This window comes from Neopelma chrysocephalum, unplaced genomic scaffold (assembly GCF_003984885.1).
Source record: "Neopelma chrysocephalum unplaced genomic scaffold, ASM398488v2 Primary Assembly neopelma1_299, whole genome shotgun sequence".
NCBI lineage: Eukaryota > Metazoa > Chordata > Aves > Passeriformes > Pipridae > Neopelma > Neopelma chrysocephalum.
In genome coordinates, this window is record NW_020897961.1 from 2,847,748 (window position 1) to 2,874,375 (window position 26,628).

The 26,628-nt window shown below is 46.9% G+C and overlaps 1 protein-coding gene across 1 annotated transcript in view; it reads right to left on the minus strand.

Annotated features, from left to right (window-relative positions):
* Positions 1-26,537, minus strand: part of BAZ1B (bromodomain adjacent to zinc finger domain 1B) — a 42,973-nt gene extending 16,436 nt beyond the window's left edge. Inside the window, exons 1-10 of the mRNA XM_027704930.1 lie at positions 26,358-26,537; positions 20,395-20,511; positions 18,179-18,323; positions 17,314-17,512; positions 14,489-14,610; positions 13,481-13,678; positions 10,621-12,313; positions 7,223-7,361; positions 6,648-6,778; positions 5,793-5,904 (exon numbers count right to left, since the gene is read on the minus strand). Coding sequence (XP_027560731.1) covers positions 5,793-5,904; positions 6,648-6,778; positions 7,223-7,361; positions 10,621-12,313; positions 13,481-13,678; positions 14,489-14,610; positions 17,314-17,512; positions 18,179-18,323; positions 20,395-20,511; positions 26,358-26,470 — 2,969 coding nt within the window. The 5' untranslated portion in view covers positions 26,471-26,537. The remainder of the gene's footprint in view (positions 1-5,792; positions 5,905-6,647; positions 6,779-7,222; positions 7,362-10,620; positions 12,314-13,480; positions 13,679-14,488; positions 14,611-17,313; positions 17,513-18,178; positions 18,324-20,394; positions 20,512-26,357) is intronic.
* Positions 26,538-26,628: the final 91 nt, after the last annotated feature.

The window sequence follows — 26,628 nt, forward strand, 5'->3', positions numbered from 1 at the left end:
ACTGCAAAGGACCACTCTGTGATCCTTACCAGCCACAGAGAAGATTCCAGACCCAATTTTTCTTCTTGGGCACAAACTCACATGAGCTGAGCAACAACTAGACAAAGATGCTGTTTTGGCTTCTCTTGGAATACCAGTCTCCCACAATGCTTATTTTAGGCAGAAATACTTACTAAATACCAGATCTGAAAACAAAATATCTTGTAATTCTAGTGTGCTCGTATTAGGGGAATGGCCTCACAACTTGCATTCAGCTAGGAATAAATAAAATAAAACATAATAAAACATAGGATTGTTTAAAAATGGAAGGAAAATGGTTTCTTGCCAGTCACCTGCTTCAGTACATCCAACCCTCTGCACCCTGAGATCAAAACTCTTGGCTATCACTGTCCTCTGCATCCCTCCCTGTGAGAAACAGGATGGAGCAACTCCAGATTTCCTTCACTCAGCAGAATCTGTCACCACCTGGAAATGGCATAAACCAAGCTCCAAACCAGCTGCCCTGCAGATACCCAGATTCCCAGGCACATTGAGATGGTTGCCCAGGTTATGATGAAACAACATCAGACACTGCTGGTGACAGATCGTGGGATCCAGCTGGAAAAATATCCAAGACAACCATGCCCAAGCTTTCTCAGCTTTCCCTCATGGTGGCAAATCAAGGGGGAACTCCCTGCACTGTTTTGTCTCACTGTAAAAAGGAAAAGGCACTGGAAAGAGTCAGCATATGGCACTTGGATTCTCCAGTGTTTTGGGAAAAGACAACACAAGCTACTGGGCACCTGCAGAAAGCAGCTCCCATCTTTTTAACAAAGCCAGAGGTAAAGCCCTGGCACAACTTTATCCCTGCTGAAAATGAAACTGGACAAGACAAAAAGAACATTTGCAACAGGTACTTGAGTCTTCCCCATTCACCCTGAGAGTAAGAACTGGGATTTCTGGGAGAAGGAACTGTTCTCCATCAGCCTGAGCTCAAATGTGCAAAATATAAACATACCAGAGGCACCAGTGTTAGTCTGATTAGTGGCACTTTGCTGCTCTGTGCAGCCACAGCTCCTGGTTCCCAAACTAGCCCCAGGCATTCCCTACTACCTGTAGGAACTACCTGCACCTCCAACTGGGGCTCAACCAGCTCCAGGCTGGGAGCATGGACATGGAAAGACAGGGCTGGCATTTTAAAGGGGGGAGGCAATAGTAAGTCTTTCCAAGAGGGAGGGGAAGGCCTGACACAGTCTAGGGGTATAGGAAAGGCCTTTGGGAGAGTCAAGACCAGATGGAAGTCTTTAAACTGATCTAGAAGGGGGAAATCCTGACTGGTGCAAGGGCTTCCCACATCCCTAAAGAACAGCCTAGATTCTCTCCTGACATTTCTGGCAGCACAAGCCAGACTGGTCAGCGACCAAAATAGAAGGGACAAATGGCACAAGCAGCAAGTTAAAAGGAGCTCCCAGTATTCACTCAGGCTGAGAATTCCTCCCTGTTCTCAGGCTACAAGGCTGCAAGGGACAGAGAAAGGTATAAAACCTGGACTAGGGAATGAAGAAATCGAGAGGACAACATCTAGAGGAGCCCAGGACCAGTACCTGCTCTGGAGGGTTGGTGGAAACAGGGGAACTCCATCTGTAGAGTATAGGCTTGAGAATGGAGTCTGTCAGCACCCACTCATGGTTAACTCAAATTGTCTGCTGAGGGGACCCGCCAAACCATGCTGAATTCCTAATAGATGAAGAACAACGGGAGTTACTCTGCAGAGATGCCACTCTTTCCAAAATTCAACTGCTTTCTGACCAGGATGAGCAAGAAGTCTCCTGCATGCTAATATCCTGCAAAGGCTGTGTGTGACCTGTGATTACTGCAGGGAAGACCAGGATATACACAGCTCACAAGCACCATGGTATGGAGAAACACTTCTTCAGGGACCACGTGCCTGGAAACTTTAAACAGGGAGATTTTTTAAATAAGCATCAATATCTGCATAAGGTTAGGAATGGGACTGGGCCATCTGTCTGGAGAAGACAGAAGCAACCAAGTGTTTATGATTCTGTACAATGATTCAGCCTCTGCACTTTTAGGACAAAACACTGGGCCCTCTTATTTTTGGGGTCAAAATACTGAAAGCAGAACCACTTCCATAAGACCCTGTTTTTGTAACTCTTGGTAGAACTATGAAATCTATTTCTCCCTTTATCAGTATCCTACCAGCTCCCATCCCATCCTCAAGGAGAAAGGGGGCAAGACTGTGAAATACAACTATTCAGAGTTAATTTGGTATTTAATTTCGAAGTCTCATTGCTCTGAAGTATAAAAGGGTAAAGCTAAAGATGCTCTATGTGCACTGTGAGGCTACTCAATCCCACATCAGACACACCACTAGGAAAAGAGACAGACAGCAGGACTTAAAGCAAAACACAAAGAAATGAAACTTCCTATACACATGCCAACATCATGAGTTATGGCTGGAAGAGTCCTTGTATCCAAACAACAGGGCATGTAGACAGCCAAGGACTTCACTGTGGGCTCAGAGCTCCTCAGGGTGTCCAAGGACAACATGCAAAAATCAGCCAAGGAGGAGACTCTTCCATAACCATCTACGCTCAAGAGAGTCCTTGAGATGGGAGAGATCAATGACAGTGGCCCCAGAGGAAAACAAAGGAACAGGAATATGGATTTCCTCAGAGGGAAATACTAGTTCCTGTCTATCCCCTGAAATAACAGCTCTCAGGCTGTCACTTGGCTTTTTGTGGAAGCTTACCTGTAAATGGTGGCAGCTGTCAGACAGGTACTTAGCAAACAGGCTCTTTGCAGCTCCAGAGCTTTAAGGAAAAGCCTTTCAGCTGAGGGAGCTTATTGCTTAGCTGCAGGCACAGCTTTGGGTGCCCTGTCAGTCAGGGAGAGGCAGCCAGCACAGCAGAGGGTTGAATTAGAAGGGGTTATGTGTCCTTTGAGAAGCTGCCTCCGTGCCTCTGCTCAAGGCCCACGCCTGGCTCAGACCCTCCACCTGCATTACTGCACCTCCCAGCTGCCCTGCCTGGCACAACAGGGGCACAAGAATCTTATGAAAAAACAGCAGGTGCTGTGATTGTCAGCATTTAGAGTCCTTCCCAGCAGGGACTAAAAAGGACAGATATTAAAGACGTTGTGGGCAGGCCAAGAAAATCCCACCCAGCTCAGTGTCTGATGTCTGAGTGGCCAAGGGGCAGCACAGGTACCTGCCCCTCCACATTGCAGCATCTGCTGGTTCAAGGACTTCCCTGTGTGTCAGGACAAGAACCTTTGTGCTTCCTGTTCCTCAGTGAACTCCTCTCTCAGCAGTTTGTCCAGCTTTGCACAGGTACAATTCACAATCCACAGCAGCTGGCAGCAGTGAGTTGTGTACCTCAGCTGCAGCACTCTACTCTCTATTTCAGAACTGCCATTTGCTAGTTTAATTTCCTGATCCCTTTTTTCTGTATCAAAAGAAATCCTCTGTCTTTAGGAGGCTTCCCCATTCTCCTCTAGCATTACTCTCCATCTCCCTGCTGAACATACAGGTTGGAGTATTTCTGTAATTTATTTCATGTCCCTTGGCCAATTATTCACTCATGAGAAGAGCTTCCCTCTTCTCCCAAGGCAAACCCTGTAACAACAGATCTGGGGAAGCAAGTTTGTTTCCCAAGGGAAAATGAAAATTGTTTTCCCCTTAGTCTGTACTTCAGTTTAGCATCCCTTTTATTCTTTCACTTAGACTCAACCAGAGGTTTTAACAGCTTCCTTATCCTGACGTGAGCCACAATCAGGATGTTTTGTGATTGCTGCTGCTGGGTTTTTTTCAAAGTTCCTCAAACCTTTTTCTTCAAAGGTGAGAGGTAGCACTTGCTCTGACCACCTAGGGTAGAAACTCAAAGCAAATCTCTCTGAAAGTGTTTTAGGCTTCTGGCTGCCTTTAAACTTTTAAAGAAGCTTCTTAATTCTTTTAGTTGCTCTCTTTTTCACAAAAAGGAGAACACCATCCATTATGGCCACTCCACACAAAGCAGCTCTTAGTAGTAACAGAACATAATTCAGCACTGAGTGTGTCCAGGACCTGGTTCCAAGAGCTGCTCCTCCCAGGCTGTGTGACTGGTTACTCCACGCAGCACTCCTGCCTCTGTCACCACTCTGATCTCTCTCAGCATGTCCTTGGGAGTGGCCAACCTGATAGAGCAGATCAAACACTGTGCTTTTTCAAGTCCAGCCTGGAGTTACAAGTTACAGGAGTTCTGTGTTAATTGACTCATCCAATTTGGCTCTATACTGCCCTCAGGGTTAGCAATATGCACTCTAAATTTAAGGTACTGTTTTCCTTAGAGAATTGGTCCTTCTGGAGCACACCTTGTCATCTCTGCTCAACGAAGACCAAGACAGAGCAAGCAGTTAGGAAGAGCAGAGGACTTCCCTGTGGGTCATACTGTCCTCTACAGTCCCTGTGCAGCACCCATTCCCCAGGAAAGCCCAATTGCCTGAATTTTGGCCACATGACAAGACATGCAAAGGCCCAGACTGAGAATGGGGTGGAGATTTCTCATGGCAGGATGGGGCAGAGAAGGAAAGCACAGGAACTCTGATCTCCTGCACCTTGCTGCCATTACAGAAGGGGTAGAGCAATACAAAGAGTCATCTCTCAATGCTGGTGGCTCAGATGAATCAAGACACCCACAGATTTCAGCCCCTTTGACAGTTCCTGGTGGGTGAGCAGGAACATGTTTCGTAGTTCTGATTGGCAACTATTCCTTGGAGCTGAGTTCAACTTCTCTTTCTCAAAGACCAAGTAACCCCACTCTGTGTGTCAGTAGTGGAGAACTCTGGGGAACAGACCCTGCTAAGAGGGGAGCTACAGGAGCATGTACTTCTCAGGGTTATCTAAAAAACACACAGTTCTCAACAGGCAGTTAACAGGTAAAGCTTAGCCAGTGTTTTGTGGCATAGGGACACTGCTGAGCACTCCTTAACACACAGAGCAACACCCAACACAGGAGAATTTCTTTAAGGACACTGGTAGGGCCAATTACTGGAGCAAGTCCCAATCAAACATGCTCAAAGGAGATTTGATTCACTTAGAAGACATTGCTTGGCATTGGGAAGCATTACAGGGATAATAGGCTGTCAGCATGGAAGAATAACTTTGCTAAGCTATAACTATCAGCAAGGACAAAAATTAATTCTATGGTGCTATAGGAAAACAAGTGGACACCACCACAGCCTGCTGGGAAGCCTAGGAAGAAGACACTGGAGGAGATGAGGAGCTGGGGGAGGACTCCGCACGACACTGGAGGAGATGAGGAGCTGAGGGAGGACTCTGCACGTCTCACATAGTACAAGAACAGGAAGGATACAGGCCTGTCTCCAGAGACATCCAGGAAGACTCAAATTTCTTGTGCTCAAGGGCCCCATGTGCCACAACTCAGGTCTGCTGACATGAACCATAAACAAAAACCCCGACACTGCTCCCCCTTTTTTTTTTTTCAAGTGTCACTTACCAATACTGGTAAGTACACAGCAATATATCAAAGCAGCATTTTATCAGCTTAATTTATATTGCCTTTATGTCTGATTGATTAGGTTGAATAAAGATTCCACTGGCTCTTGGACTGGCTACCCTGTTAGCAGGGCAGTGATAACATCAGCAGCAGAGGCCTGGGGAGCTGCTGAACCAACCCAACTGCTCAGCACTGAAAGAGTAACAGGTTCATAGCAGGGCCTAGCAAAAGAAATGTGTCTAGACTCCTCGACCTCTATACTTTTGAGTATTTTGGAACTATAAAAGTGTGTGTTACCATAAGTTCTGGCCCTGCTTGGGAGTGGTGGTCTCGGCGGGCAGGTCAGTGCTGGGCACGGAGCGGGGCAGTTTGATCCCTCGGCCGTCGCTGCCTGTGCTCTTCCGCTTCTCTGCAAAAGAAAAGCACAGGCTCAGGTGGATTCCTGAGCAGCATTCCTGCTATTCCCAAAATATAAAACCCTAGTTTCACTTTTTAGCTGTGCACTGACAATGCACTTTGAGAACTGAAGGAGTTACAAGCAGCGTGTGTTTGTATTTCTGAGCATCTCAGACAACGGCCTGACGTGGATTTAAACCTTTGCTCATTGAAGCACTTGCTTGTTAATTCTCCGAGAGATCATGATGAAATCCTGCCCACTGGCTGGGAAAGCACAGGGGCAACAGCTGAGAGATAAAAACAGCTGGAAGCAAGTGGTGTACAGGAACACAGCTGGTCAGTATTTGAAAGAGTTCACATAAGAAAATATACCCATGGAGGGGCTTGGAATGATACACCTCCAGCTCAACCAGCCCCTGAGAAAGGTGACTGCTAAGTTACACCTGGATGAAGAATCTCACTGCAGGTTTGCCCTGTTCCATTCCTCTACGTATGCCTGCTCTGATCCTTGTCCAAGACAATCCCACCAGGTGAGGGCTCAGATCTAACTCCATAAGCTCTCCCATGCAGGATTACTGCAGATGGACTCAGTGCCAGCCTGTGATGTTCCAAAAGCAAGAAATGATCAAGACTGAAACCCAGCTGGAGTCAGATTATAGCAGGCTCTTCTGTCCCAAGAACTATTTCCACATACAAGTGTTAAGTTTCCTTTCCCAAACACGGATTTTTGCCCCCAGAGAAGCATGGTGACCATACCTCCAGGGCTGTGGTCCTTCTTCAGATCTTCCTTTTTCTGGTGGGGCAGGGTGAACCTGTAGTCTATACTGTCATGTACCCAACCCTTCTCGATGAACAATCCAGGAACCTCGTCCGAGAACAGCCAATACCTGCAGGAAACGTGTGTTAACAGGCTCCTGCCTCCTCTGCTGGCTGGTTACACACACAGGTTTTTATTTGCATTGAGGGGAGAAGCATCTGTGTGCATCTTGAATGCACGTGTGTCTATCTTAGCCCAGCTGAGAAACATGGAAAGCTTTGATTAGAACCCATTCTAAGAGCATTCCTGTGCAACAAACATGGAAAAAGAAGAAAAGATGACTGTAATGAGGTTCTTGAGCACTGATGTCGAGTGATCCTGACCTCCATGGGAAAGCCTCAGAAAGCTGGGCATGTACCCACCCACTACACTCCATATACACAAAAAGCTCCCTTCTCTCTTCTCCACAATTCCTACATTCTCCCTCCCTATCAACCCTTTTCCAGGGGCTGCTGTCTGACACAGCCCCCCTCCCAGGGCAGAGCTGCCAGCTCAGGGGTGTTTCCCTTCCCACCTGTTGTGGTTCCGGTCGGTGCCCACCGGGGTTCTGCGCATCACCAGCTTGGCTTTGGCAATTCCATCCTGGAAAGTTTTCTCAGCTGCAGCTTTATGCCTCCGGATTCTTTCTTCCTCTGCTTCTTTCTCCATCCTCACTGTTGGAATTAGCACAGAGCAGAATTAGCTTTCCTTTGTTGTATCCAGAAACCAATATTGTCTTTTATTTTACTACACTGTGGGGGTAAAAAAAAAATAAATCTATTGGGGATTTTAGTTAATATTCTTTTAGCACAACCATCTGACCTTTTGCTTTACTTTCCACCCACCATTCTAGAAAAAAAAAATCAAGAATTAAGAAGTCAAGGCATAAGGATGAACTGGGCTGAAGAAAGCCTGGATAAAAATTGTCTGGAGAAATTAGTCCTTATTATTATTTCCCATTGTAGGAAATGTGGGAGAGCATTAAAATAGAAACCTCAGTCCTCCCACTCATGACAGAAGTACTGAAATTTTAGTAGCTTTCTATATCCATGGCTGTGGACAAAAAACAGGGAAAAGAAAAATACGAAGTGGCCTAAATCCTGGCATCACAGGCTCCTGGCAAGAGCTTAAAGAGCAAAACATGTCCTTTCACATCTCTAGGTAAGGAGCAGGAAGCAAGGCAGCTTCTGCCAAAAATCGTGTCATAGGATCACAGAACTGTTTGGGGTGGAAGGGACCTTAAAGATCATCTCATCATCATCCATGGGGATGATGAGGGACACCTTCCACTAGCCCAGGTTGTTCCAAGCCCTGTCCAACCTGGCCTTGGACACTAGCAGGGATGAGGCAGCCACACCTTCTCTGGGCAACCTGTGCCAGGGCCTCCCCACCCTCACAGCCAAGAACTTCCTCCTGTTATCCAGTCTAAACCTACTCCGTTTGAAGCCATTCCCCCTTGTCCTGTCTCTCAGGCTCTCTCCACCTTCACTGTAGGTTCCCTTCAAGCACTGTAAGGCCACAATTAGGTGACCCTGAAGCCTCACAAAGGAGGGTCCAAAGCAGGTGAAATGAGACCATAATGAAGGGGAAAGGTGGAGTGGGGCAGGCAGAAGCAGCATGGAGAGGCCACGTGCTGCCTGAGACCCAGGGACAAGGTACCTTCTTGTTAGAACTTTTCCCAGGCTCCCTTTCTCTTGGAGCCATTTTCTGTGTCAAGCCAGGTTTGATAACAGTTGATCAGCAAATATCTGGTCAGGCTCTCAAGTCCTGCCAATGTAACTAATCCTGATTAGAGGAGACCTGATAAAAAACATATCCTTGGCATTTGTTACACCAACTTGGAGGATCAGCTTTTATAACAAAATATCAACAACCGAACCAATAGCAACTGCAGCAAACTGTCCTGTTAGTCCCATCCTGCCAAGCACAAGCAGCTGCCCAACCCAGGTCTGTAAATATCAACTCCTCCCTAAATTTTATGATCTCTCCCTGTGTCACAGGACCAAAATCAGAGCAAGGAGCAACAGCCAAGTGCCAAGTTTTTATATCTGAGTCTCAGAAACCACATCAGGAGACTCATTCAGCAGGTAGTACTGACATGATCCCTCCAGAATTCCTCATCTCCTTGACACCTTCAAGACTTCCTGCCTGATGCTGGCCCCAGTGCCACCTCTCTCCTCCTCAGTGCCCTCCCCGCGAGAGCCAAGACTCCAAAGACAAACCCAAGCCATTCTGCCACCCAGCTCTCCAATTCTGCCACCCAGCTCTCCAATTCTGCCCACATGGGATATGGTAGGCATTCAGGACACAGGGATTTTTCCCAGCCAGCTGCACAGAGCAGTTGCAGCAGGTACCACCAGGTGACAGGATAAGGACAGACACCTGACTTTAAGGACTTTTCCAAGGAAAGGACAGCCACTTGAATTTATTCATTTGCCAAAAGTGTTCAAACAAAATGAGAACAAAGACACCAAACTAGAGGGTTCCTGCCCACACCTCATTTTCAGTAGTGAAGGTGAGCTACTCTCAGTTGCACTGTCCTCTCTAGCAGGCTCCCTTAGCTGTACAGGCTTCCAGCTCTCCATCACTTTGGACAGCCTGTATGGGAGCTACTCCTTCGTGGAGTGATAAGGCAAAGAACAATTAGTAGGTGCTGCAGTAATAAGGAAATGGAAGTGACTCGATTTTTACTATCAAGTAAATACTGATAATAACCACGTTATCTCAACAGGAACTTCTGCATTGGCTTCTTTTGAAGTCCAAAAAGAATAAAAACATAAATTTCTGCTTTCTTGAAGTGGTTTTAAGAGGCAAGTTGGGCACCACTGGATGCAATCTTGACAGGTTTAACTTGGAAGAGGTCAGAGCTCCCAGTGTACATATGTTAACAGAGAGGTGAAAGAGAAACCTCTGACTGTGAGATGCCTTTAATCTGACAGAGAGGAGGTTCAGTTTGGATAACAGGAGGAAGTTCTTGGCTGTGAGGGTAGGGAGGCCCTGGCACAGGTTGCCCAGAGAAGCTGTGGCTGCCCCATCCCTGGAAGTGTCCCAGGCCAGGTTGGACACGGCTTGGAGCAACCTGGGCTAGTGGAAGGTGTCCCTGCCCATGGCAGGGGGTGGAATCAGATGAGCTTTAAATTCCCTTCCAATCCAAACCATTCTTGGATTCTTGGTCTCCTAGAACAGATATTCCCACATTCCAGCTAAGGCACACAAGCCAGGCTCCATGTGGGATGCTTGTCCCTCAGTTGTTTCAGAAATAACCAAGACAAGCTGTGCTGTCCTCCTCCCTCTGTCCAGTACCCACATTTACAACCAAAAAAAAAAAAATCCCTAAAATGTAATTCCAAAGTGTTTTGCTCTTCACATCCATATCCCTCAGCAAACAGCACTCCTTACACAGACACACACAAAGTTTGGTGTTGCAACTCATGATTTAGAAAGGTGAGTGGACAGTTTATATTTACACAGCTTCATAACTAATTCTTTGAAGTGAGAAACTGCAAAATGAGGTTTATTGTCCAAGTCGTTCTGATGTGGGAGAAGGGCTGCTGGCATCAGCCTGACAATGTGCAAGGCCAGCAGCAGCTGTTGGAACTGGCTTTCAGGCAGGAAGCATCTCCTCTCCATGTAAGAACCAGATGACATTTGGACACAGACAAGTTTTTGGTTGCTTTCTGTTCCCAAAACAGATACTCTTTTGTCCAACCTTCCTTGGCCTTACAAAATTAGAAAGGTACTGAACCAAAGACACCCACACATAAAAAACTTTCTCTTAAAACTCCAGATTTTGAGCTGCCACAGGAACCACAGCAGCTGAGTTAGAGATCTCCAGTGAGCAAAACCCATATAACCAGGCAATGCTTCTGAAAACAGGCCATGAATTTTGCCAGGAAGTTATTCCATGACCCACTCTCTTGGTATTTTTCTTACCTCTCATCTGTATTTCTTGTTGCTCCCTCTCTTTCTTGGCTTGGATGGCAAGAAGACGCCTGCTCTTCACGGCACTGATCATGTCGTCGGCTTCCATTTCCACCCGGTGCTCTATTTTCATCATCTCTTTTTTCTTTTCATTCCTGCCCATCATGTGCTCATCTTTGCCGTTCTCCTTGTTCTTGGCCACCATTTCTTTTCTCTTCTGTTTTTCTGCCCTCTTCTTGTCGTTCTCCTCCTTGAGGACAGCCAGGCGCTCCTTCCACAGCTCAGCCGACGCCTGTTGCTTGGCCTCCACGTGGTCCTGCACCGAGTACGTCATGAGGATCCGGTGGCACAGCGCTCCAAGGATCCGCAACTTCTCTTCAGGAGTCAACTCAAAGAACTCAGATGTCTCCAGTTTCTCCAGAAACTCATCCTGTACTTCGTTATCGTCAAAAGCTGCCGAATCCTTGCTCTCATCTACGTTATCCGAGACCTCGCTCTCCTCTTGCACATCCGACTTGCGCAGGCACAGGCGAACCAGCTCGGAAGCGGAATGCAGGGTAAGTGGGATCTCAGAGAGCTTCATTCCCAGCTCAGCATAATCCTCAGCAATTTCATCCTGCAGCAGGGTCTGCAAGAGAATCACCAGTACTCGGTTCAAGTACAGGAAGCCTCCCTTTTCTGCACAAAGGGCTTCCATCAGGGACACGGCCGTGATGGGATACTGAGCGTCCGGCATCAATAACCCTGAGTAACAGCTCAGGAACTCCACCACCATGGCCACATCCCCAAAGAGCGTGTTAGGAAGTCCTTCTGGAGTATCAACCAGTTTGAAAGTAGGCAATGTCTTCCCTTTCAGATCTTGGTCCTCAAATCTCTTCTGTTTTTCCAGTTTTTCCTTCATCTCCTTCTCCTTCCGCTCCTTTGCTCTCTCCTTCAGTTTCTCTTTCAGCTTCTCCCTCTTCTTCTTCATGTACTCCTTCCTCTGCTCCTCAGTCATGGTGGCCCATCTCTTCCTGTGCTCCAGGAGCTCGTAGCGTTTCTGCACCAAGCCCCGCAGGTCCTCGGGGAGCCGGGCCCGGTCCTCGTTGGAGAGCAGCCGAGCAGTTTTGGAGATGATGCAGGAAAGAGCACTTTTTTTGTCCTCCCGGTCTTTGTTTTCCTTGTAATAGGCAATGAGATGGAGCGCTGCAGGAGGCAGGTGCTTCTGGGGTTTCCTGGAAGATCCAGGGGTGCCCCCAGAATTCCTGGGAGTCCTGGATACCTTAGTGGTACCTTTAGCCATGTCCAGCAGTGTCATTTGTTTCATTTTCATCTTGGGGGTCTTCAAGCCTTTCCTGGGAGACTTGGCTTTCCCTGATGATTTCTGCCCATTCAGAACCCTTTTGCCTCTTTGCTTTTTGTCCAAGGATTTGTTGTTGCCCTTTCCTAATCGACTCCTCTTTGGAATGTGAAAGTTAGAACCAAGTTTAGCAGGTGACACAATTTTCATCACCTCTTCCAGCTCCTCTTTAGGACTTTTTGAATTCTTAGAGTTTTTCACCTTCAGTGGAGAGCCAATTATAGATTTCTCCAAATGCACATGGCACCACAGAGTGGGGCTCAGAGGCTGCCCCAGGGATGATCCATCTGTTTTGGATTTCTTAGCAAGCTTTCTGTCAGGTGATCGAGAGCTTTTCCTTTTGGTTGAGGGGTTGAGAGTCATATACTAAAATTAAAGAAAGAATAATTTTGTATTAATATTGAAAGGTAAATAAAGGTTATCTAGATATTTCTGTCAATTATTTTTGCCCATATTTTTAATGTATTTTCCAATGAAATTGCTCAGTGTATTAAGGGTAACAGGCTTCTACAATCACAGAATCACAGACTCAGAGAATGGCCTGGATTGGAAGGGACCTTAAAGATCATCCTGTTCCACCCTCCTGCCATGGACAGGGACACCTTCCACTATCCCAGGTTGCTCCAAGCCCTGTCCAAACTGGCCTTGGACACTTGCAGGGATGGGGCAGCCACAGCTTCTCTAAGCAAGCTGTGCCAGGGCCTCACCACCCTCACACTAAAGAATTTCTTCCCAATATCCAATCCAAACCTACTCTCTGTGAGTTTGAAGCCACTCCCCCTTGGCCTGAACAAATATTTCTCTTCTAGTTTTAGAACAACAAAGTCCACAAAAAAGTGAGTTTACCAAATGAACAAATTAGCGCTTTCTACACCCAAAGACGGATGTTAGAACTGCAGATTTCATGATATTGCATTGAGTTGGTTAACTGTCTTTGGCTGGTCAGTACAAAGAGCTGGAAAATACCCATCCCTGATACTTGAGTATTCAGTACAAAATCTGTGGTATTTGCCAACCCTCAGTCCAGTCCCATACAAGAGTCAGGCATCATGATGTCACACACATCCAGCTCCTGTGACTATGAAAAGGGCCCACTACTTGACACTACCAGGTAGGACTGAGCTCTTCCATTTCTCTTACACCAGGGAATGTCTTTACTTGTAGACAAGCAACATAAACTATTAGAAAAACCTCAAAAAAGGCAGTTACACCTCAAATTTTCAGAGCAGACTGCTTTCAGACACTCAAGCTGTGTGTCACCTCTCAAAGGGTCAACGTTCAAAAGAGTGGGTTTTCCTTCTCTGTTTCTCTCTGGAAGGATTTAAAGGACTTGTAGATGTGGCACTTGGGGACATTGTTCAAGGATGGCCTTGGCAGTGCTGGGGGAACAGCTGGACTCAATGATCTTAGGGGGCTTTTCCAACCCTAATGATTCTGTGACTGTAAAACCCACCCAGCACACTGAAGTCTCTGCGGAGACTAAGAGTGTAGAGCGAGTGTGATAGCAAAGGAGGTACTTTTAGGAATTCTTACCTTGTGTGGGTCAAGCAAGAAGTCACTAAATTTACTGGGCAGAGAGTATTTCTTCACCAGTTCATCCTCCACAACCCACGGGGCGTTCTCGCACGTGCCGGCGCGGAGCGCGTTGTGCCGGATGAAGTACCTCAGGATCTCCTTGTTGGGAGGGCGCTCTGTACGGACCAGGCTGTCTGCTGGAACGTTGCTGATGATCTGGGAGATCACAAACAGACAGGCTGTTAATGATTAGCTTCTAACCACATCATCACTACAGATCATGCAGCTAAAAAGAGCAAGACTGTTGTATTGCTTCATGTCCACTAACTCCTCGCTCTTTCAAAGCTCTCTTGGAAAGACTCAAACCAAACAGAACTTGCAGAACTGAGACAGAGATTGGTAGGAGAATCAGTCAGCCAAAACAGTTAAAACCATGAGTTCATGTTGCAGATTTCTTTCCAGAGCCCACTGCTTTATCTCTGACCTTCCTCCAGCTTGTGCTTGCTACTGACTTAAAAGCTTTTACGTATTCGTGTTTATTTTGTTTTGATTTTTTCCTGAGACTACAGGAACAACTCTACATGTGGTACTCATTAAATGGAGGTCAGCACTGCCTCTCTTGTCAAATTAGCAAAGAGCTGACAAAAAAGCACAGAGCAGTGAGGTAGTTACCCAGCACTTACTTCCCAAAGCACTGCTACCTCCGACTCGGAGCAGCTCAGAACAAGAGCAGCAACTGCCACTCATGATTTAACTGGTCTCATTAACTGCCTGACCAGAGATGAGCCACTTAACAGCAACCACTCTAAAGCCCTGTGACTCAGTGTGTGGTACCAGGTGTTTCCATGCACAAAACCCAATTATAGATAGAAACAGCAAGGCTGGTCAGCCCTACAGACAACTCTCCTGCTTCCAATGCTATGGTTCCAGCAGAAAGTGCCACATTGTGCTGTATAATCACTGATAATGATTAATTAAACTTGCATATTCACATTATAACAGAAAGGATTCATGCAGACAACTCACCTTATCTTCATTTTTCAGTTTCACATCATATTTGTGTGGCAGGAATTTAGGTGGAACCCACTTCCTTTCTTCCTTCTTCAAAGAAGTGGGAAGCTTCCGAGGAGACCTACGGGCTCGATCATCTGGTAAAGCAAAGTGAGACATTGTCTTCACATCAGAGTAAACCAAAAAGATTAAAGCACCCCACTCCTCACTATCTGTACAGTGTTAAACCAGAACATCAGGAAAATATCCTAACTTGGGTTCTACAATATACTAAAGAATCCTGGGAATGGAGGCCCTAACCAGCCCTGAGGTAGGGGTAACATAGTTTTCAAGGAGTATAAAGCACCATCTGCATTTAAACTCATCTCTCTGCAGAGATCTTGGCAAAGGGAGAAAATGTCTATAAAATTCACCAAGGGGAGACCTTCCACTAGCCCAGGTTGCTCCAACCCGGCCTTGGACACTTCCAGGGATCCAGGGGCAGCCACAGCTTCTCTGGGCAACCTGTGCCAGGGCCTCACCACCCTCACAGGGAACAATTTCTCCCCAGTATCCAATCTAAATCTACCTCCTTCAGCTTAAAGCTCAAGCTGCAGAACCTGCCTTCAGCAGTTCACCATCCATTTTCAGGTCAATTTAACCTTTCCTCTCACTTCTGCAGATTTTCCAGAGTTCACTCCCTAAGCACCTAACAATACAAAGTCAATTCAGATTGCACAGACGATGCAATAAAGCTGGCATAAAGCCTTATTTTTAGCTTCTGAAGGAGAGCAGACTCCTAACCAGAGAGACTGAAACTCTCTTTGCCCCTTTTCTCCTCCAAGAAAACAAACAAGTTTGACACAAGTATTAATAAAACTGCCAAGGTTTGCTCTGCCCCATCGTGTGTGCACAGGCAGAGACAGCTCTTACATCACAGACAGGGCCTGTTACTGCTTCCAAACACTCACTCTCACATAATGACTTCAACTCACACCCTCACTGGTCAAGTGTGAACATGATTAGAGAGAAAAAGTCCAGGTCAGTGTGTTTGGGAACCCCCAGACTCCATATCCTGCTTCTGTGGGTGCAGTTCAGCACTGGAACCTACCAAGTGACAGCACTTTCCTACTTCTGCCGTCTGCTGTGCAACTGTAACAAATGCTACACAATTATTTTAACACACTCTGGAATAATTTGATTCAATAATGATTTCAATAATTTGATAATGTCATAATTCAGTAATTACTATGAACCTAGGTTCTATGAAAACCCAGAATATAAAGGTATTAGCAGTAAAATATCCTTTTAATAAAAGCATATGTACAAGCAGTTAAGAGATGAGTGTTTACTGCTTTTCCTGCTTAGGTTATGACTATGCCAGAATCTTGGGTTGGAAAATGCTGAGGTGTTCATCTTTTCCAGAGAGGGGAGGACAGTCCCAGCTTACTTAGGTGACTAAACACAGGCCAGAACCAGCTGAGTCAGAGGCTGAAACAGGAGCAGGAAGGTCCATTCCCATGATATCCAACCTTGGAGCACTGCACTGGCAATGCCAGTAGGAGCACAGCTGGACACAGCTGCTGGAACACCCCACAATGGACCACGGTAAACCTTTACTAAAACACCCAGGTCTAAAAATGCTGCTGTAAATTTGATCACTGAGCATTTTTAAAGTAAAAAGTACTTCCTATGTCTTGTACGGCACTCAACAAAATATATAGGTGTATATAAATAATTCAAGTACCACTGGCCCCTCTCCAAGCACAACTCCTGTTTCAAAGGATGTGTATAAGGCCAGATTGTTTCTACAATACCTTTTTTTTTCCTTCCTGGTTCTACAGGGCACTGCAATGAAATCAGAACAGCTCAGAACATTTTCCAGTACCATCAGAAAGAGCTGGCAATTATTAGGACTAGAGTTTGGTAGAGCTTGTTTTCCACTCCTGACTTTGCTATTTGCTTGCTGGGCTGGTTTCAGAGTTTCCTCTTCCCCACATCAGAGGAGGTCACACACACACCTTCCCCAGATGCTGGAGTGACTATTTATAAATGCCAACAGTTTATTCCATTTATGAGCCTTTAAAATTAAGCTCTCCAGGTCAGAGCCACACTGTGAAACTGGGTTTTTTCTGTTTGTTTGAAAACACTTTTTGAAATCTATTTTAAAGAATCTTATAATTGCATTTTTAAGAAGTCACAGAGGACAACTTATTGGGGTTTTCTTTCAACAACACCTTCTCAGAGCCAAAAAAACCCTTGGATATCACTGCTTAACTCTGCAGCAAGGACGAACAGGTAGGAGAGGGGAACAAGGTTTCAAAGCATGTTTTATTTTGAACCCTTAAAAAAATTATTATGCATTTTTCTGCATGAATTTTGCCTCAGCATTTGAAAATTGGAAAGGGGATAAACCAAAATGAAAAAAACCCGACACTTATTTTTTATGACAACTGGGGACATAAAGAGACTTACAGCTTGTCTCTGACTGCAGAAGAACAGGCTTTGGAGCTAGAGAGGTTTGCACTGAGGATGAATATCAGAGCAAAATTTGATTCTGCAAGAACTTTTACTGCTCCCTCACTTTTTTTTTTAAATACACTTGTTATACTTTAGAAGCTTATACATTTCATGCACAGCTTTGGTATTACACCTTAAAACGACAGCACATTTTCTGCTTTAAAACAGGCAAGAAGAGTTGAAAGCCAAGTGACGCCCCTGAAATTCACCCCTAACATGGACAATTTCAGGATTTCATCCCATAACACTCTTTAAACGTTCACAGCCCAGGCCTGAGACATCCATACGCTCCAATACTCACTGCCAGGTGCTCCCTACTGCCATGCTGCCTCCCTACTCACTCATGCTTTCCCTCCTGTTGTCATCCTCCTTCAGGAGAGCTTCCTTCTGGTTGTCCTGGGCTGCCTGGCTGGAGTTCTCCTTGTCACTGGATGGGGAATCGCAGGCTCCATCAGATTTCTTTTCCGAGGCCTCTTCATCAACTTTCTCCAGGGGATGGATCTTCACAACCTTCACGGGCAACATTTTCTCCTTGCCAACCTGCAGGGAAATATTGGTGAAAAGTGGACCTGAGCAAGACACCTGAGCTAATGGGCTTTAGCACTAAGAGGAAGGGAAAAAACAACAAAAAAAAATTCCCACTTTTGGAGGAACTTTCTAATCATTAGAGGTTTTTTAGAGATTTTTAAGGTGTTGACTTCAAGTTACATTCATTTAAGACTACTGCTCCTTCTAGGAATGTGTCAGGTGAAAAGATTGTGGGAGATGGTACTTTTAAACTTCTTTTAACTACGGTAGGTATTTATTTATACTTAAATATATACACAGACCATCACATATTTAAGCACTGTAACAGTTGTATCTGTTTCCCTGTGCAAACACACAGATCAGTATTTTACTCTTGCCATCATCCCAGGATCCTGGAATGGTTTGGACTGGAGGGACCTTAAAGATCATCCAGTTCCAACCCCCTGCCATGGGCAGGGACACCTTCCACTGGGAAGTACGGGATATCCACATGCTTCTGCTTATGGAACCATTTTCCATCCAAAAGCAGGTGCTGCCATTGGGATTCTACAGAAAAGAAACTCTCACTATCCTTCTGATAGTGTGAGCAGCCAACATATGCCTCCCATCTCCTGCCTTCAGCTACCTGGAATTAGCCCCATGCAGAAGTATGGGATAAAATGGAAATCAGATTCTTACCTCAAAGTCACACTCTTCTCCCACTGCAAATTTGGTCATGATCTCCAGCCAGGCTGCATCCACCAACTTTTCCAAAGACACTGTGTTGTGGTGGACTATTTCCAGGACCTGTTTCTCATACCAGATGGGGAATTCCTCCTTCAAGCTGAGCAAGCACATAAGAAGTTTTCATTATTCAGGGGATAAAAGTTGAAATGCAAAGTAGCCTCCCATTTCCCAGTTCCAGGAATGTTAACAGCCAGGACAATGTTTGAGGCAGATGCCCCATTAGCATGCAAACATCCAAGGGCTTCTTGCTGATCTCCCTTCCCCAGGTGTTAGCTGGCATGACAATACAAATTATCCAGATTTTTCCCAGAAGGAATGCCATAAACCTGGCATTCCCAGAAGGAATGCTCAGGAAGAGCAGCACTGAGTGTGAGCCCTTTCATGCTGCTTATTACTGTTTATTAGATATTAAATATATATCAAGACCATGTCATTATTCTGGGGCTTGTTACTTTTAAAATGTTTGCCTCCAACACCTCAATGCTGATGAAGATTTTTCCTCTGCCAACACAGTAAAAAAAAGACAGAGGCAGGTTTACCCATCTTTCCACAGAAAAATATCTTGAGTGTTTCACCATGTCACGATCTTCAGACTTATTCATATAAAGGAGAGAAACACAAATTTACTTCCCCAATTTCCTCTCTAAAAGGTGAGGTCAGTTGGCAGCCAGGGGCACTAAGAAATATGTTGCATAAAGCCTTGTGGCTACAAAATAAAGTCCGTTTCAAGTTACCCTCAGGAGGAACAAAATAACTCCATTTTTCCAAAACACTTTCGGCTTCCCAGCCTCAGGGATCCATGGCTGAGAACCTTCAGCTGTATTTGCAGTGCTACAACTGCCACGAACAAATTTATCCCGTTAGCAAACTGCCTAAATGGACTTTTTTATCCAGCCTAGTGTCAGGTATTAAAGCAGTCAAACTGCCTGGGAAGCTTTTCATCCCATTTCAAAGAGACAAGACCAAAATCTCATTTCACAGAGTCTTTTTTTTCCCCCCAAAATTAGAGAGACTATAGCTAAATTTGTTATCAAGAAACCTTCCATTTGTCTTTCATTGACATTTCTTCATGTTTTCAGAAGTGGCCAACCAATCCAACATGGATAACCAAAAGGAAGTAGCACTAAACCAGTGAGTTTTGACTCAGGACTATAAATTTATGGAGCTGGCTCTGCACCCTCCTCTCAAACAAGAACAGCAGGAAGCAAAGCCTTAAGGCAGCAGTGTGTCAGCCTTCACAGAAATTAGGACTATTAGCAAATGGGTTTCTTATTTGTTGACTTTAAGGTTGTGATTAAGCCCAAATGATGGGGAATTTCTCCTTAGGCAAAGGCTGTGAACTCTTTGCCAATGAATCAGAAATGTGAAGAGAGGCAGCAGAAAATTTTGCCTCTTAGATGGTACTGCTGATACTCTGCTCAGTCTAAATCCAGGGAAAAATGTCACACAAGTCCAGGTCATGAGTTTACAAAATGGAGAAACGTCTTTTGTTAGGCAAAATTCCTACAATTTGGTAATCACACAAATTGTGTGTTATATGTGTTGGTTGAGCCAAGGACCTGCACCTTTACAGCAAATTCACTTCTGTAGCCACGCTGGATCTCATCCAAGGATTCCTGTGGGCTAGAGGGGGAGGTCAGGGCCACAGCAGCCCGGAGGAACACTGGGGGTCTGCACAGAGCAAGGACTCTTGCTGCTTTCCCTCTGCTCTTTGTTGTTTCAAGCAGTGCAATTCCCTAAAATCTCATGACAACATTTTTCTTTTTAATTTAGTACAACAACTCTAAAGCAAATCCAGAAAAAATAATTACAGGTGTGGACCTGTGTTCGATGTGAAACTTCAACAGCTCTTCTTTATTTTATTTTTACTTCAGATCCTTCAAGATTTAGTTTTTTTCCCCCCGAAATACTCCTATTATCCAAAGGGCTTTAAAACATGCCAAGTGCCATATGCTGAACTATTTTGGTTCAAGTAATACCAAAATAAGTAAATTACTCAACTGTATTAGTGATGGCATCAAAATTGGACTTAATTTACTTTCAGCTCCAAAATCCCCAGACCTACTTCCAGCTCCTTAGCTCACCTCAGTTACACAGCATTCCCAAGCACACTCTTCTGCCCCAACACCTAAAGAGAGGCACAAATCCATGTCTCCACTGGTACTTACAGCTCAGCAACTTCCTGCTCCTCCTCCCAAGCCTCTTTGTGTGTCAGCTGGCTGCTTCCTGTGCTCTTGCACGTCCAGATCCGCTCGCTGTATCTCTCCAAACGCGCTTCGTACTCTCTGTACGAGTGGTAGCTCAGGAAAACGGGATTTATGCAGGGGAGAGCACAATCACAGCAGCACAAAACACTCAAAGCCAATGAAACCCTCGCTGCTGGAGCGCACAAAGGCTGAGGAGAGCCTCAGTACAGTCTGCCATGAGGGTGCTGTGTTAAACCTGAGGTGCTGGTGCTTTCTGCAGCTGAAACGCCCATCCTGCTCAACCCTGGCACACAGAAGGTGCCACAGCACCAACAGCTCAGCTGTGCTGCACAAGGGGAACACACAGGGCTGAACACTTTGTGGTATTGCTAACTTACTTGGTAGCTTTTCCAATCTGATTCCTTGGAAAACAGCACCAACAATATCACAGGCACGTGCAGGAGGCACGGCACAGACTGCTGCTAATGCCTGACAGGAGCTGCTGTGGCACTGCTGCTGCCTCAGGGTGGTGTTACCAACTCCAGATAGAAATGTAGCAGTCTATCCAGCATCCCCAGTCTTTTGGAGGAAAAAAGTCCAAAAGCTTTGAAACTGAAATCTCTAGAAAGGCCACTTTTCCTTTAGTTCTCAAAAAGGGCAGCCCCCTGTGTTTGCAAAACATGAGGATTTCTCTCACCAACTACACCCCCTGCTTCATAGAATCATGGAATGGTTTGGGTTGGAAGGGATCTTGAAGATCATCCAGTTTCAACCCTCCTGCCATGGATTGGAACCTGCTAGTAGACCAGGTTGCTCCAAGCCCTGTCCAACCTGGCCTTGGACACTTCCAGGGATAGGGGAGCAACAGCTTCTCTGGGCAACCTGTGCCAGGGTCTCACCACCCTCACAGGGAAGAACTTCTGCCCAATATCTAATATAAACCTACTTTTTTTTAGTTTGAATCCATTCCCCTTGTCCTGTCCCTCCATGCTCTTGTACAAAGTCCTTCCATCTCTCTTGGTGGCTCCCCTCAGGCACTGACACTCCTGTGTCCCAACCTGCCTCAAGGTTACGTTATTCTGGGCGTCAGGATTAATGGGTGCCACAGGGGAGCAGAGAGCATTAGGAATGACAGCATTAGCCACTCTGCTGGGAGCATCTGTGGCCGCTCTCCCTGCTCCACCTGAGCAGTAATTAACACTCAGGGTAAAAGAGAGGAGCTACTTCACCCTTACTACAGACAGAAGATGCACAGGCACAATTATCGGCATGGAGCAAATCCACATCAATTTGCTCCATGCTCACCCATGGGAAGTTAAGTGGAGAAATCCTAAGAGAGGCAAGAAAAGCACCTTTTGCTCCTCCCTGCACAAGCTCTCCAGTGGCAAGGCCAGCATGGAGCATAAGGCACACTGGGAACAGCCACAGCTCATCCCGCTGCCGCACCAGCACCGATTCCCAGAGTCCTGGGGGAACAGGCAGATTGCTCCACACTCCTGCACAGGCAGAGCCACCAGCCACAGCAAAGCACTCGGTGTATCCCACAAATGTGTCGTCTGTCAAGAATATTTTAGTGCAACCAACCTATTTTTTTCCTTTTTTAAGGTTGCTGTTAGGAAGCCAAGTTACAACTCCAACCAAGCCAATTTTCTTGGACGTTTTCCTCACAGCCCCAATTTAAAGCACAAGCTACAGCAGCTGCACTGTGGGGGCTGATGTACAGGTAACTTTCAACTGGTGGTACACAAAAATATTAGCCAGGAACAGAGCCACCTCCAGAGGAGGCTGCTACAGTGCTCCCCCTTCCTGAAGCAGGTCGTAAAATCAAGGAGAAATCCCGTGGTTCCCCAGCCTATCCTGTTTGTGGGGTCTCCTGCAAATGAACAGCAATCTGATCAGTCACCACCCCACTAAGATTTGAGCCCTCTGGCCAATTCTTACCCTTCTTTGGGGTTTAAAAGATGCTCAATATTCCATAAAAACAAGAGGTGCTACAGGCAGCAGCAGGAAGTGCCATTGTTGGAGCAGAAGCAAGGAAAAACCACAGCTCCCAGGGAACTGCACAGCCCCACTGACCAGCCCAGGAGTGGCATTGTGACATATGTTTGCAGTGATGCTGAGCAAGGAAGGGAAAAACATATAAAAAAGTAAAATCAAACAAGAAACCAGGAGTCCTCCTTGAAATTACAGCCATTTGGCACTGGCACAGGTTGCCCAGAGAAGCTGTGGCTGCCCCATCCCTGGCAGTGTCCAAGGCCAGGTTGGATGGGGCTTGCAGCAACCTGGGCTAGTGGAAGGTGTCCCTGCCTATGGGAGAGGGGTGGAACAAGATGGGCTTTAAGGTCCTTTCCAGCTCAAATCACTCTATGATTGAATTAACCACTTTAATAATGGCTAAATTGCAACCATAATACTATTCCTTCCAGTGCCTTTCTCACAAAGAGCGGTATTAAAACCAAACCCAGTGCTAAAGGAGAGACACACTTAAGGGTTCTGGACATGGCCTTAAAAAACCTTCAGTAGTCTAACTACAATCAAATATTTAATATACAGCTGGGAAATAAAATTATGGCCTACTTCCCTCCTACATTTATCAACTTCTTCCTCTCTAGACCTGTGAGGAGATTCCTTTCCTTCCACCAAGGAGAGCAAATAAATGCTGATCGCCAGTTGAAAAATAATTGAATGATACATTTTTCCCCATATCAACAGGGAGATCCAAGAGAATTTTCCCTATGAATGTTCCCCTCCTTGAACACATCAATCAGAACAGGTTTAACTACACTGTGTCAGGACTCATATTTCCCAGACCAGCCTGGCATTTCAAAGTAGCAGGTATGACAATTCCCAACACAGGAACGAAAAAAATACCCTGGACAGCAGCTACTTGTGAACATACTGCAAAAAGCCATGAATAACATGCATGTTAAACAAAACAGCTGAATACCCTCTGTGTAGCAGCTGATACATCTGTTTGCACCCCACTGCAGATCATTTAATGCTGAAAGGCAACAGTTACAGTAAAAACAAAGTTTCATTAAAAACAAGGGACCCTTTTAAAGAAAAATGTTTACAATAACCAAGCTAACCACTGCACAAGACAACTGCTAAGGGGATAAAAAGTTTACTTCTTCCCGGGTAATTTCTTGGAGAGCATCAGTATCAACTCCAAAACAGCTTTACAGTATGTGAATTCGTTCCAGTTGTATTAGACAGGAAGGCAAAAATCCCAGGAAGGGAAACTTCCCAGGAAAGTGGGTACATTTATACACTACTCCCTGGATGGGTAGCAGAGTTCTCCTAGACCCGCAGAGTGTGACACGACAGCGTCTTGGCTACCACCTTCCAGGCAGAGTTTGGCTCTTTGGGATCACCCGTGAGGATGTGACAGCCTTTAACCTGCCAAACCCAGCCCAACCCCTCCCGTTCCCTATGCTGGCACCACACACAAGTATTAACTACAGACAGGCAGCAGGCTTTAATCCGGGGTGGAAACAACACACCTTCCCAAAACCACGCACTGAGGGCTGAGGGGAAGCTTTGGCTGGAACAGCCTGGGCTGGCTGAGCTCCCTGAGCCCAGCACCTCTCTCCCCAGCTGGCAGCAGTTTTCCAAACCAAAGGCACACTGCAGCAGTCCCACGTGCCCACAGCAGAGCTGACCCGGGTATTTGGGAGACAGCAAACGCTCAGCACCAGCTGCACAGGTGACAGGACTGTTCACGTGCAAAGCACTGTCCTGACACCTCAGGTGTCTCACAGCAGATCCCACTGAGCTCCTGCAAGGACAAGTCTATCTCTGGCTGCCCAGAGATCCCCCCTGTCCCCACACCCACACGATTAGCAGGGCTCACTCCTGAGCAGACACCAGAAGCCTGAGGCTTTGCCAGGATGCAAAGGGCTCTACACAGCAGGGCTTCTCTTAAAAGGTTTTCACGGGATTTGGCAGTCAAAGGAAGCCACGTAAAGCTACAAAGGAAAAACAGACCCGAATAAACACCTGAGCTCTGCTGACCAGCTTATCCCCTTTCCGCTGCTGCCAGACCCTTCCAGAACACATGCCCACAGGGCAGACGTCTCTCCTCATGCTCTGCACCCCAAAATCCATTTTTTGTGCAACCCAACCTAAATCCCAACAAAAAAAAGCCATAGGAACTTTCAACGCCTTTCAAATACCTCACTGGTAGTTGTGCAGTACAAGAACCTGCACAGCGTTTAGGGGAAAAGCTGATCAATAGCTTTCCAAGGTGGAAAAAGTCCAGGAGAACATATTCTGCCACGTCTTGGCATAAATGACACCAGGTGAAGACTCAGGTACCTCCTGGCACACCCTCAGCAAGCCCTTCCCATCCTCAAGAGCCATTCCTCCTCTGCACTATCTAGGATAAACAGAAGTGACCAAAAAAAACCCTCCAAGTCTTCCTTCGGCAACATCTCCCTCCAACTTACTGGCTCATTTGCAATTTTCTGTTCCACTTTTGGCCTAGCATACATTATCCACAGTCAACAAGACAAGACAGAAACCCAACATTGCTTGGTTTCTCTTTTTAGCTTCATGACGTCTGCCTGCCAAGATGAACTTTCTAGAACGTGCTAGGCTGCCTCCCACAGCATCCCATGAAGTACTTTCTCCAGGAGAAGAGCATCTCTCCAGAACCTCAGTGCTTGCATTGGTTTCTTCTTTCCCTCTGATCCTGCAGCTAACACCCTGCCCTCTCAGCGTAAGAAACCATCCCTTTTTTCCTTAATTTTAATACCACCCAAGTGTCTGCAGAAACATGTCCTCCACCTACTCACGGATCCACAAGAGCCACCCAACAGACTGGTGTTCTCAGAAGGTGCCCCACAACTCCCCTGTGCTGTTCCTACAAGGCAGACAAAGCTTAAAGCCACATACATCTTCTTTTGCAGAATTAGTAATTAGGCTTAAACTCTTGCCTTTTTGATCACTTATCACTCCTCGAAAGGCAGGAGAAAGAACTGCCTGGTCAGGTGGATGACTGAGCTACTTTCAGTTTGCACACGCACCACAAGCAGGTTGGTGTCACACACTGAACGCTTTAATTTGAAACACAGTTGAAAAGCAAGTCCCCAACACTCCACCCAACCTCGTTTTATTGGGCTGAACGCACTAGCAATGCCTATCTGCACTCAGGGATGCATTTTCCTCTTCAAAAGCCATCTAATCCTTCCTAGGGGCTTTCTCTGCCTGTTCTACTCACTGCAGAAAGAAGACACTCTCCAACACAAGGGCTGTGGAAGTTCTGGAGCCCCTTCGTCTCCTGCACTGCCAAGACCTCCAAACTACGTTCCTATATTCATGCAATCCCTCTCACTTCAGTCATGAACTCCTCAGATCTTGATCCTCACAACACCAACACCAGCCCAGCCTCCTGGAGCACTGCCTGCAGGTCACAGCGCCGAGCTCCTGCCCCTGCAGCCCTGCCGGGACCCGGACAGGGCGCTGTGACAGTCACCTGCCTGGCCCGCGGCCACTTCCTGCGCTCAAGGGCTGCCACACGCAGGATAAAAAAAATAATAAATACGCGTTTTTCAAGCAAAAACAGCCCAGAAGGGGATAACCACGATGAGAACGAAACCCTGGGCTGTGCACAGAGAGCGCTGTTTGATTCTATAAACTAAAGTCTGTGGAAGGCTCCGGTGCAAGTGCCCACCGCGCCCGCGGGTCCCCAATGCCCGCACCCCGTCCAGGAGTGCGGTATCTGCGCTCACGGCCCGCTCAGAGGGCCCCGGGCCCCCTCAGTCCCGCTCCCCCCGCCCGCCGGGAACCGGCCCCGGGACTGCTCAGGGAACAACGGCCCCGCCGCGCTCCCCTCACGGCCCCGCTCCCGCCCGGCCCCGCCGCCGCTTTGTTCGGCCCCACCGCCCCGGAACCCGCGCCAGCCCCCCCTTCCCTCCCCCGGCGCCCCCGGTGCGTGCGGATACTCGCGGGTGCGGAAGGCCTCCTGCGTGTGGGGGATGACGAACCGCTCGCCGGGCTCCCCCGGCGGCAGCGGCTTGGCCAGCGGGAAGGGCTTGCGGCCGAGCAGCGGCGCCATGGCGGGGGCCCGGCCGGGTGGGGGGGTGTGTGGGGAGGGGGGGGGGTTGCCCGGGCGGGACGGTTGAAAAATGGCGGGAGATTCCGCTCCCCCTCACGGCGGGCGGCGGGACCGGCCCCGCGCGCGCGCCCCGCGCCCTGCCGCCCCGCCCCGCGTGC